Source organism: Erythrolamprus reginae, chromosome 1 (assembly GCF_031021105.1).
Source record: "Erythrolamprus reginae isolate rEryReg1 chromosome 1, rEryReg1.hap1, whole genome shotgun sequence".
Lineage (NCBI taxonomy): Eukaryota > Metazoa > Chordata > Lepidosauria > Squamata > Dipsadidae > Erythrolamprus > Erythrolamprus reginae.
The window spans coordinates 148,732,355-148,745,210 of NC_091950.1; the positions used below are offsets into that span (position 1 = coordinate 148,732,355).

Consider the following 12,856-nt stretch of genomic DNA (forward strand, 5'->3'; position numbering starts at 1 on the left):
TATAGGCTCGGGCAGGTCAATCATTCTCTCGTGATAGTCAAACTCCACTGCTAAAGTAAATTACATGAGAAAGTGCTAGTAGTATGTAGAGTGCAGAAGTTTTTACAGTGAAAGGCAAATTCTCTGAAAAGGTTGAATGCAGCCATTGTTTCCAATGCTCATGCAATTCTATTTGATTCCATTTGAGCTGCGATGGCATTTTGCCATCAATCATGTGCTCCAAAGGTGTGTCTACTCCATGCCTCGAAGCATGAAGTGATGTCCAGCACAGGCCAGATTGATGATTGAACCACACCGAATATTCTCTGATCCTTTAAAAAAAATCCAGAAAAGAATCCTTTGCTCCAAGATCCTTCCTTTGACATCATTTAGTATTAGCAAGTAGATTACATAGATGTGCCCATGACTTTATCCCTATTTCAACATGATTTGAAGGAAACCACTTTTTTTTCCTTTATAATGCCGGTACACCACAGCACTCTGAAACATTTGATAACAGGGCAAGTTGCTTCGAGAAGGGCAGCATAGAAATCTAATTAACAACAACAACAACAACAACAACAACAACAACAACAACAACAACAACAACAACAATAATAATAGAAATCTAATTAATAAATAAAGCAAACTCCATAGAGAGAGCTGAAATAAAATTGTGAAGCACTATTTTAAAACTAAAAAGGAATAAAGGACTGTTTCTGTGGATGACCTGTTTTTTAACCAGCTCCAGGAAGCCTATTTCCTTCCTGGTTAATATTATCTCTTATAGTTGCTATAGCCTTATATTCACGCACAATTGTTAAACTTCATTGTTACCTGGCGATCACAGTAACTAAGGAAAGTATCCTCTACATTTAACATCTAGTGAAACCTGTTCTTGGCAAACTAGGCCAGAAGCCTAAGCTGCCCCCTGCTGGGGTTAAAACCGAACAATTGCCACACAAAAATAAAAGCAGAATCACATATGTTTATAATATGAAAGGCAAAAAGCTCAATCTCTTTCCTTTGACACAATTAGAATCATTTTTCCTGCGATACAAAATGACATTTTATTTTGAATGTTATATCCAGGAGAAGGCCCTCTGCCTTTATGGTTTTGCACAGAGCAAAATCAGATCAGATTCTACTGCAAACGTCATTTCTCCTTGGACCCAATTCTGTAGAGGCATCTTCCAGCAGGGATATGAATCACAAAGGGCCGTCTTCCCACCAGTAATATCCACAGTGATCTTCCAGAATCTTCTGTGAGCTCCTACGGGGCCAAGACAATGTGCCGCTGCCCTTCGCTGGAAGTATTGGTCCCTTGTATTGTAGATGCTCTGTGCATCGAAAGGATGGGACTGACACCTCTGAAAGACAAAAATTCCTTTGAAAGTTCAGAACTTAACAACCATTGTAAATTATTTTTTAAAATGTCTCTACTTGTTAAAGAACAAGGTTGGGCAAGTGCAGAAAGGGAGTACTTCTCTGGCAGGTGAATGCCTTTCTTTCACAAAATTGTTGCGTGAGATTTTCCTTCAGCCTAAAGAATGTGTGAATTCATTATCCGTTCTGTAGGTCTCACATCTTTACCCACTGAATCCATGGTCCTCACTTAAGCTTCCTTCCCATTTACAGAGAGTCCTCAATTTCTTCAACACATTTCTACAACACTCCGTGGCCTGTATTGGCTGCCGATCAATTTCCGGTCACAATTCAAAGTGTTGGTCATGACCTTTAAAGCCCTACATGGCATTGGACCAGATCACCTCCGGAACTGCCTGCTACCTCACAAATCCCAGCGACCGATAAGGTCCCACAGAGTTGGCCTTCTCCGGGTCCCGTCGACTAAACAATGTCGTTTGGCGGGCCCCAGGGGAAGAGCCTTCTTTGTGGCGGCCCCGGCCTTTTGGAACCAACTCCCCCCAGAGATTAGAATTGCCCCCACCCTCCCTGTCTTTCATAAACTACTCAAGACTCACTTATACCACCAGGCATGGGGGAGTTGAGATATTCCTTCCCCCTAGGCCATTACAATTTATGCATGGTATGTTTGGTTTTATAATAAGGGTTTTTAGTTGTTTTAGTATTGGGTTGTTACATGCTGTTTTTATCATTGTTGTTAGCCGCCCCGAGTCTATGGAGAGGGGCGGCATACAAATCCAATAAATAATAATAAAATAATAATTTACAACCACAATTGAGCCCAAGATTTCTGTCGTTAAGCAAGAGAGTTGTTCAGAGAGTTTTTGTAAAACCTTCTTTACAACACGGTTGTTAAGTGAATCACTGCAGTCGCTAGGTTAGTAACACAGCTGTTAAGGGGATTTGGCTTCTCCATTGACTTTGCTTGTCAGACGGTCACAAAAGGGGATCACATGATCCCGGGATGCTACAACTGCCATAAATATGTCCAAACTTGACTGCAGGAAATACAACTTCTGCAACAGAGTTGTCAATGCCTGGAATGCACTACCTGACTCTGTGGTTTCTTCCCCAAACAAACTCCCCAAATTTTAACCTTGGGCTGCCTATTGTTGACCTCAACCCATTCCTAAGAGGTCTGTAAGGGGCGTGCATAAGGGCGCCATTGTGCCTACCATCCCTGTCCTAATGTACCCTTTTATTTTTATTCATATTCATTTCATGTATTCAACTCATGTTTATATTCCTATGTACTAATATGTTTTTGACAAAACAAGCAAACAAATAATAGTTATGAGTCAGTTGCAAAGGATCTGAATTTTGATCATGCGTCCAAGGATATGATGCAAGTGTCATAAGTGTGAAAAATGGACATAAGCAGTATTGGGTTCCTTACCGGTACGAGCCACTCTGAGCACTGGCAAACTGCAATGCGCGCACAGCTGGCGGGCATGCGCGCACACACACCCAGTGAGATTTTGCTTCTGCGCATGTGCCGGAAGCAAAATCTTGCGAGAGGATGTGCATACGTGTGAGATTTTGCTGCCATAAGCAAAAAATCACCGAAATCATATACACGTCCTCTTGCGAGATTTTGTTTCCTATGGATGCGCAGAAGCAAAATCCTGCCAAGACACGTCCGCCTGCACACCGATCTCCTGCATCGCACCGCAGTAAGTAGGAACCTCCGCCTGGACATAAGTCACTTTTTCAGTGCTATTATTATTATTATTATTATTATTATTATTATTATTATTATTATTATTATATCACGCAGTCCTAGGTGCTTGGGAAGTGCCCGACTGGTGATGAAATATGAAATCCAGCATAGTGATCTCGTTTGCTGTGTTGTAATATTATTATTATTATTATTATTATTATTATTATTATTATTATTATTATTAATTAGATTTGTATGCCACCCCTCTCTGGAGACTCGGAGCGGTTCACAACAACAAAACAGTACAAATCCAATGGTTAAAACAATTTAAAACCCCTAATATAAAAAACAATCATACATCTCATACAAACCATACGTAAAGCGGAAACGGCCCAGGGGAATCAATTTCCCCATGCCTGGCGACAGAGGAGGGTATTAAGGAGTTTACGAAAGGCAAGGAGGGTGGGGGCAATCCTAATCTCCGGGGGGGAGTTGATTCCAGAGGGTCGGGGCCGCCACAGAGAAGGCTCTTCCCCTGGGTCCTGCCAGACAACATTGTTCAGTCGACATGACCCAGAGAAGGCCAACTCTGTGGGACCTAACCAGTCACTGGGATTCGTGCGGCAGAAGGCGATCCCGGAGATATTCTGGTCCAATGCCATGAAGGGCTTTATAGGTCATAACCAACACTTTGAATTGTGTCCGGAAACTGATCGGCAACCAATGCAGACTGCGGAGTGTTGGTGTAACATGGGCATACCTAGGGAAGCCCATGATTGTTCTCGCGTTATAACTTAGAACGGTCACTAAACAAACTTTTGTAAGTTTCTGGTTACTTTCCTTTCCTCTGCACAGTCCTTTTCATGGACTCCTTGGGATTTCTTTTGTACCGTATACATGTAGTGCTCAACTTAATGACCACAACTGGGCCCAAAATTTCTGTTGCTAAGTGAATCATTGGTTAAGCGAATTTTGCCCCATCTTACGACCATTCTTACCACAGTTGTTCTAACTGAATCTCCGCAACTGATAAGTTAGCAACCTGGTTGTTAAGTGGATCTGGCTTCCCCATGAACTTTGCCAAGCAGCTGAATTTAGATCACGTGATCATGGGGATGATAGGAAGGTGGCAACTGTGGAAAAACAGTCATGAGGAAAATGGAGGGGGGGAGAGTCACTTTTTTTAGTGGCATTGTAACTTTGAACAGTCACTAAACGAACTGTTGTAAGTCGAGGGCTACCTGTACAGCCCAATGTACTGCAGGTAGTACAGGTACCTGTACTACCTGTACTGCACAAATCCCAGCGACCAGTTAGGTCTTCTCCGGGTCCCGTCAACTAAACAATGCCGCTTGGTGGGACCCAGGGAAAGAGCCTTCTCTGTGGTGGCCCCGGCCCTCTGGAACCAACTCCCCCCAGAGATTAGAATTGCCCCCACCCTCCTTGCCTTTCGTAAGCTACTTAAAACCCACCTCTGCCATCAGGCATGGGGGAACTGAGATCCTCTTTCCCCCTAGGCCTTTACAATTTTATGCATGGTATCTCTGAATGTATGTTTGGTTTTTACTTTAATGGGTTTTTAATTGTTTTTACTATTGGATTATTGTGTATACTGTTCTATTATTGTTGTTAGCCGCCCCGAGTCTCCGGAGAGGGGCGGCATACAAATCCAATAAATCAAATCAAATCAAATCAATAAAGAGCAGGAGGCAGCCAAAGAAGAAACACAAGAGAAGCCGATGCAGAAAGACATTTCAACCACTCCTAAACTCACCCAAACAGGCACCAGCTCTGCTCCTCTACTCAATGACATTTTAATTTCGAACCAGCCCTTTCAAAAGCCAGGAGCCCTTATCCCCTCCACTGCTGATCTACTCACTTTTGGGAGAAAACAGGAGAATGTGCAATGATTCTCGGCCGTGCTGTCAGCACTACTTCCCCACGGCTGGCCTCCACCAGAATGTTCTGGAGGGTGTTATCCAGCACCATTTCAGCCACATTTGCAAAGGCCGGCATCCTTAAAAAAGAAAGCACATTTCAGATCTTCACGCTCACTGATGCTGGGGTTTCCTATTTTGCTGTCACGGGACTGTGCCCACAGCACCGTTCATAATGACAGAGTCAACAGTGCAAACTCAGCCAAGTATGCATCACCCAAGATCGTTTCTTTTATTTATTCTAGGCTGCCCTGCTCCAGGGGATTCAGGGCAGTTTACAGAATGTTTTGGGGTGGAAAAAACCCCAACCCTGACCTTGGCGTGCTTAAAGTCAGCTACGTGGGAAATATATACAGTGATCCCTCGATTCTCGCGGGTTCAAACTTCGCGAAACGGCTATACCACGGTTTTTCAAAAAATATTAATTAAAAAATACTCCGCGGTTTTTTTTCTATACCACGGTTTTTCCCACCCGTTGACGTCATACGTCATCACCAAGAGTCACTTCTCTCTCTTTCTCTCTCTTTCCTGTCATTCTCTGCTTCAATCATTTTCTCATTTCTCTTTTTTCTCCCCTTTTTCTCCCCCTCTTGCTCTTTCTCTCTCTCTCCCTTTCTCACTCTCTCTCTCCCTCTCTCCTTTCTATCTCGCTCTGTCTGTTGCTCTCTCTCTGTGAGAACGCCTGCCCCGTCTCGCCTGAAGCCCCCTCGCTGACAGCTGGGACGAAAGTGCTCTCAGCTAAGGGACTGCGAGAAGGGCGGGGCGGGCATTGTCAAAGCGCTCAGAGCGGCTAGCGACCGAATGAGGAGGACGAGAAGCCGCAGCTGCCAGCGCTGCTGCAGGAGGACCCGTGCCCCAAGAAAGCCGGTGAGAGGGGCGGATCGGGCGGGCGGGGGGTAGCGGCGAGGGGGTCAGAAGCGCTGGGGTGGCCAACATTCAAAACAATCTTTGCCGGCCTCCGCACTTTCGTCGCTCCCCACCCCCAACTTCAAGCCCGGCTCCTTACGCGGCCTTGGAAAAGGGTGCGCGGGGGTAGTTTTTGGCTGTCCATAGCCAAAAATGGTGCATTTACTTCCGCATCTCTACTTCGCGGAAATTCGACTTTCGCGGGCAGTCTGGGAACACAACCCCAGCGAAAATTGAGGGATCACTGTAATGAGAAACTAAATTGATAAATAAATAAAATAAAAATGGGCTACTCATGAGAGATACTTTGGCAGTGCGTAAGAGTAAAGAATGTTTACAATTTGCTTGGCAATGTTCTATATTGAATGATTTGGAAAACCTCATCCAGGATTATCATTGTAAGGAGATATGATTGAAACATTTAAATATGTTAAAGGGTTAAATAAGGTCTAGGAGGGAAGTGTTCTTAATAGGAAAGTGAACACAAGAACAAGGGGACACAATCTGAGGTTAGTTGGGGGAAAGATCAAAAGCAACGTGAGAAAATATTATTTTACTGAAAGAGTAGTAGATCCTTGGAACAAACTTCCAGCAGACGTGGTTGGTAAATCCACAGTAACTGAATTTAAACATGCCTGGGATAAACATATATCCATTGTAAGATAAAATAGTATAAGGGCAGACTAGATGGACCATGTTTTCTGCCTTCAGTCTTCTATGTTTCTATGTGTCTATTATTAATAGCTTTTAACAATAGCACTTAGACTTATATACCGCTTCACAGCCCTCTCTAAGTGGTTTACAGAGTTGGCATATTGCATCCAACAATTAGGATCCTCATTTTACCAACCTCAGAAGGATGTAAGGTTGAGTCAACTCTGAGCAAGTCAGGATCAAACTCCTAGAAGTGAGCTGAATTAGCCTACAATATTGTGCTCTAACCACTGTGCCACCAAGACTCTAATACAGTGGTTCTCAACCTGGGGGTCAGGACCCCTTTGGGGGTTGAACGACAGTTTCACAGGGATCCCCTAAGACCCTGGGAAAAGACAAATTTCCCATGGTGTTAGGAACTAAAGCTTCTATTCTGGCACCTTGGAACATATTTTTACAATCCGACCAATCAGGTGCTTACAGTGGGGTATCCCTCTGACCTTCCTGCCAATCAGCTTAAAGCTCTGATGCAGTGGTTCTCAACCTGGGGGTCTGGATCCCTTTGGGGGTTGAACAACCATTTCACAGGGGTCGCCTAAAACCATGAGAAAAGATAAATTTCTAAATTACCAAAGCTTCTATTCTGGCATCTTGGAATCTACACTGCTCAAAAAAATAAAGGGAACACCTAAGAGGTCAGTAAGGGGTGTACATAAGTGCACTAGTGTGCCTTTCGTCCCCTGTCCAATTGTCTCTCCTAATCTCATATATCATATATCTTTTCTTCTTTTCATATAACTTCTCCTCTATTTTTATATCTTTTCTTTATCTATAATACTTCATGTCTATTCTCTTCAATATGTATTGTGTATTGGACAAAATAAATCATTAATTAATAAATAAATTAATTGATTAATTGATTAATTGATTGATTGATTGATTGATTGATTGATTAAATGATCAATTAAATAAATAAAAATACTTTGCCTGAACTTTCAGTTTAGAGAGGTTCAAATTGCCTCACCTGATAATGAATTCTTTCTCTTCCCGGGACTGTTCCTTGCGAATAATGACACTTAGGTTCTCTGAAACAAGTGAAGTGACTCTGGGAGATATGTCTTCACCATCTGTCCTACTCTTAGCACTGAACTCCGGGGAAGGAGTTTCTGGAGAGGTGCCAGAAGGTGGAGACTTCTTTTGTTTTGCTGACTTTTCACTCCAGAATTGGTAGAAGTAGGGTATGGGCTCTGTGAGGCTTCTGGCCACTGCTTCTTGGAACTGTGTCTCCTCCAACAAACCCCTGGAATATCAAAAAGGGGCATATATTGGAATTTAGTTTAAGGATCTTAAGATTTGTTGCATCATTGCCCATAGGCACCTGAAAAACTGGTAATATAAAAGCTAATGCATTCATCTATCTATCTATCTAATCTATCTATCTATCTATCTATCTATCTATCTATCTATCTATCTATCTAGCTAGCTAGCTAGCTAGCTAGCTAGCTAGCTAGCTAGCTAGCTAGCTATTATCTATCTATCAATCATCTATCATCTATCTATCTATCATCTATCTACCTACCTACCTATCTACCTACCTATCTATCATCTATCTATCATCTACCTACCTACCTACCTTTATCTATCTATCTATCTATCTATCTATCTATCTATCTATCTATCTATCTATCTATCTATCTAATCATCTATCTATCTAATCTATCTATCTATCATCTATCTATCATCTATCTATCATCTACCTACCTACCTACCTTTATCTATCTATCTATCTATCTATCTATCTATCTATCTATCTATCTATCTATCTAATCATCTATCTATCTATCTATCTATCTATCTATCTATGTATCATCTATGTATCATCTACCTACCTACCTACCTTTATCTATCTATCTATCTATCTATCTATCTATCTATCTATCTAATCATCTATCTATCTATGTATCATCTATCTATCATCTACCTACCTACCTACCTTTATCTATCTATCTATCTATCTATCTATCTATCTATATATATATATATATATATATATATAATCATCTATCTATCTATCATCTATCTATCATCTACCTACCTACCTACCTACCTTTATCTATCTATCTATCTATCTATCTATCTATCTATCTATCTATATATATATATATCTAATCATCTATCTATCTATCATCTATCTACCTACCTACCTACCTTTATCTATCTATCTATCTATCTATCTATCTATCTATCTATCTATCTATCTTATATCTTATCTATCCATCCATCCATCCATCCATCCATCCATCTATCTATCTATCTATCATCTATCTATCTATCTGATTGATGGATTTCTAGGCTGCCCTTCTCCAGGGGAATCAGGGCAGCTTACAGCATAAAAAGAATACAAAATAAACAATTGTAAAATCAACCCTAAAAGATACATTTGGAAATCCAAACATTTAAAACCTAATCTTAAAAAAACCAAAACATTAAAATCATTCAACTGACTTCATTTCATCATAATGATACTATTTGGCTGGAGCAGAGTGTCAGCGCTTCAACGGTCCCAGGCCTGCCAACAAAGATGTGTTTTTAAAACCTTTGCTAAAGGCTAGGGGGGTGGGAAAAGTGTGAATCTCTGGGGGGAATTGGTTCCAAAGGACTGGAGCCACTACAGAGGAGGCCTTTTCCCTAGTCCTCACCAGGCGACATTGCTTGGCTGTCGGGACCTGGAGAAGGCTGACTCTGTGGGATCTGACCGGCCGCTGGGATACATTAAGATGATTCATTTATGTGTCAGGGATAAAAGAAGGAAAAATGACTGGGAATCATCCCTACTTTTCCAGAGATACAGGCCAGGCAGACAATGGTTGCACTGAGTGATAATGACTGGCCCAAAGTCCTCCAGTGAATTTTATTGATGGAGCATGAAATTGAATCTGTATGGTTCATATCAGTTTGGTACACTGGACCTGGACAAGGAATCCAATCTCAATCCTATCAGGTCTCGCATTTCTCATAAATGATTTAAATTAACCTTCCTGATGAAGCTTCTGAAGGCATACAGGAATAATTGAAAAATAAATTATTTTCATCATACCATACATTTGATACAAATTCTAAGCCTGCAATCTATATATATTTATAACATACGTAGCTATATACAATAAGGCAGTGCATATATACCATCTAAATATTTCAGGACTTTTGATAGACAAGCCACCTACTTGATCACCATAGACAGCATGTCTGTCAGTAGCTCAGCTTCTTGTTCTGTGCAATTTTCTAGATCCATCCAGGTGGCATCTTTTATAGATCCTCTTCCAGTTTTGCTCGAAACTGAGAATACAGATGCCCTACGTACAGAATCTTTTCTTGTTTTCTTCATTTGACTGTAAAAAAAAACCCCATTAAAACTATATCTTAAAATGATCTTTCTACAACCAAGCAGGTAGGATTTGTCCTTCAGCTCTGTTTATTAGATATCCTCATACTACAAAGGCAATCAGATTGTTTTCCCCATTCCAATATTTCCACATTAAAGAAGCAATATATAAAACAGGTTTTATTCATAATAGTACAACTGAAGCAAAATTAAAGCAAGTGCAGTGGTACCTCTGCTTAAGAACTTAATTTGTTCCGTGACCAGGTTCTTAAGTATAAAAGTTTGTAAGTAGAAGCAATTTTTCCCATAGGAATCAATGTAAAAGCAAATAATGCATGCAAACTGATTAGGAAAAAAATAAAAGCTCAGAATTTGGGTGGGAGGAGAAGGAGGAAGAGGAGGAGGAGGACAGTCACTGCCGAAGGAAGAAGGTGAGATGAGGGAAATAAAAAAAATCCAAAACTTTAATGCTTAAAAGAAAAAAGAGGGACCCTGAGGAGGCAAGGAGGAGCATGTGCCTACCATACACCTGGCACGAGGCTGCCTCCCATACACTGCGCCAGAGAGAGAAACCCAGGTGGGCAAGAGGGAGGAACCTCCTGCTCCTTTGATTGAAAGGCGGCTGCTGCTGCTACCTGCTTCCTCTTCCTTCCCATGCTGAAGTGCTCCCCTCTCCTCTAGCTTGCTTGCTTTGTAACTGGCGCCATTCCTTCACTGTGGTGACTCCTCGGTTTGGCTGAAGTCGACTGGATTTGGCTGAGGCGAAGCCCCCCCTTTTGCTTTTCCGTACCCAGATTCTCCAGGAGGCAATCTCATGCCGGGTGTATGGGAGACAGCGTGAGGGAGTCACCACAGTGAAGTGGTTTATTCCCTCTCCAAGCGTCCAGAGAAAAGAAAATGCTTTGTTCGCTATGGACTGCCAAAGCCTACTAAAGCGCTACCAAAAGCCTCCTCTGGCAGCCCAGAAAAGTCCAAGATGGCCGGTATTAAAGGGGAATGGCAGGAAACTGGCTGGGCCTTCGTGCCGCTCTCAAATTTCCTGGGAAATTTTTCCGGGCTCAGGTTCTTAAGTAGAAAATGGTTCTTGAAAAGAGGCAAAAAAATCTTGAACACCCAGTTCTTATCTAGAAAAGTTCTTAAGTAGAGGCGTTCTTAGGTAGAGGTACCATTGTACTAAGTGGTTTTCGATGGGATTGTTGATGCTCTAGTCTAGCAGATTAGTTGCATTCTTGCAAGCATTTCATTACCAAACTAGATAACATCATCAGTGCTAAAACCTAAGTGATTTCACCTATCATAAAACATGCTAAATCAGATCAGCACATCTGGTAAATTGACTACAGTTAGTCCTAGACTTACAACAGTTCGTGTGATCACCCTTTTCAACCTTCGGACAAGCGAAGTCAACGGGGAATCCAGATCCACTTAACAACCATGTTAGTAACTTAACAAACGCAACAATTCACTTAACAACTGTGGCAAGAAAAGTCATAACATGGGGCACACTCACTTAACAAATATTTCACTTCGCAACATAAATTTTGGGGTTCAATAGTGGTTGTAACTCAAGGACTACCCGGATTGTGCCTTGTAAATTTATGGCTTGGTCCAACACAGAAATCTAGCCTATACGGCAGGGGTCCCTAAACTTGGCAACGTTAAGACTTGTGGACTTCAACTCCTAGAATTCTGGCTGGAGAATTCTGGGAGTTGAAGTCCACAAGTCTTAATGTTGCCAAGTTTGAAGACCTCTGCCCTATGGTATATTGAAGAATTCCATAATAAACTGTGGCTTAGTGTACGGCATATCAGAATACCTCCGGGACCACCTTCTGCCGCACGAATCCCAGCAACCAATTAGGTCCCACAGAGTTGGCCTTCTCCAGGTCCCATCGATTAAACAATGTCGTCTGGCAGGTCCCAGAGGAAGAGCCCCGACCCTCTGGAATCAACTCCCCCCGGAGATTAGAACTGCCCCCATCCTCCTTGCCTTTCGTAAACTTCTTAAAACCCACCTCTGCCATCAGGCATGGGGCAATTGAGACATCTCCCCCGGGCCTATACAATTCACGTATGGTATGTTTGTGTGTGTGTCTGCTTTAATAATGGGTTTTTTAAAAATGTTTTTAAATTATTAGATTTGTCTTGAATTGTTTTATTGTTGTTGTGAGCCACCCCGAGTCTATGGAGAGGGGCGGCGTACAAATCTAATGAATAAATGAATGAATGAATGAATGAATGAATGAATGAATGAATAAATAAATAAATAAATAAATAAATACATCCAGCTATAAATAAATAGATTACGAAGAGCATCACATAAAATCTCTACGTGGAGAATCAGCAGAGATCCAACATCTCTAACTGGAGAAGTGACAACTGGAGAAGGCAAGGAAAACAATGCGTCTTACCGGTAAAGGAAGTGCTGGGGCAAGTCACTAGAGAAGTTGGACAAGAAATCATCGATTGTGTGGGACCTGGCTGTAAAGCCGAGGTGCATGAGAAAGGGCTTGGGTAATTCGGGCTTGGGCCAAAACCTGCTGGCTTCCTTGTCTCTTCCCTTCCTCCTCTCACTACGGCTGGCAGGGGCATTTGGCTCAGTGATGTTCTTAATAGGAGGAAGAGTCTGTTGAGAAGAAATTAAAACAAACCATTAAGCAACAGGAACCATCTACGAGGGTCGCCCAGAAAGTAATGCACCACTTTTTTTTTCTCAGCCTAAAGTAATGGTATGAATGCGAAACTTTAGATGTACATTATTTGAATTGTCAGGATTCCATGTGTAAATTTTGCATTTCTTCAGACAGATAGTGTAGCTGCAGCAGTGTTTTGAAATGGCGTTTGTAAATGATGTATGTTACAAGCAGTGTGTCATCACTGAATTTCTCACTGCCGAGAAAGAAACTGTTAGGA

The 12,856-nt window shown here is 41.8% G+C and overlaps 1 protein-coding gene across 4 annotated transcripts in view; it reads right to left on the reverse strand.

Moving 5' to 3' along the window:
- Positions 1 to 947: 947 nt before the first annotated feature.
- The window catches only part of CFAP65 (cilia and flagella associated protein 65), a 66,246-nt gene continuing 54,337 nt past the window's right edge, over positions 948 to 12,856 (reverse strand). For all 4 annotated transcript variants that reach the window (XM_070729116.1, XM_070729122.1, XM_070729132.1 and 1 more), the window contains exons 29-33: positions 12,355 to 12,569; positions 9,786 to 9,950; positions 7,586 to 7,861; positions 4,944 to 5,081; positions 948 to 1,349 (exon numbers count right to left, since the gene is read on the reverse strand). In XM_070729116.1, coding sequence (XP_070585217.1) covers positions 1,253 to 1,349; positions 4,944 to 5,081; positions 7,586 to 7,861; positions 9,786 to 9,950; positions 12,355 to 12,569 — 891 coding nt within the window. In that variant the 3' untranslated portion in view covers positions 948 to 1,252. The remainder of the gene's footprint in view (positions 1,350 to 4,943; positions 5,082 to 7,585; positions 7,862 to 9,785; positions 9,951 to 12,354; positions 12,570 to 12,856) is intronic.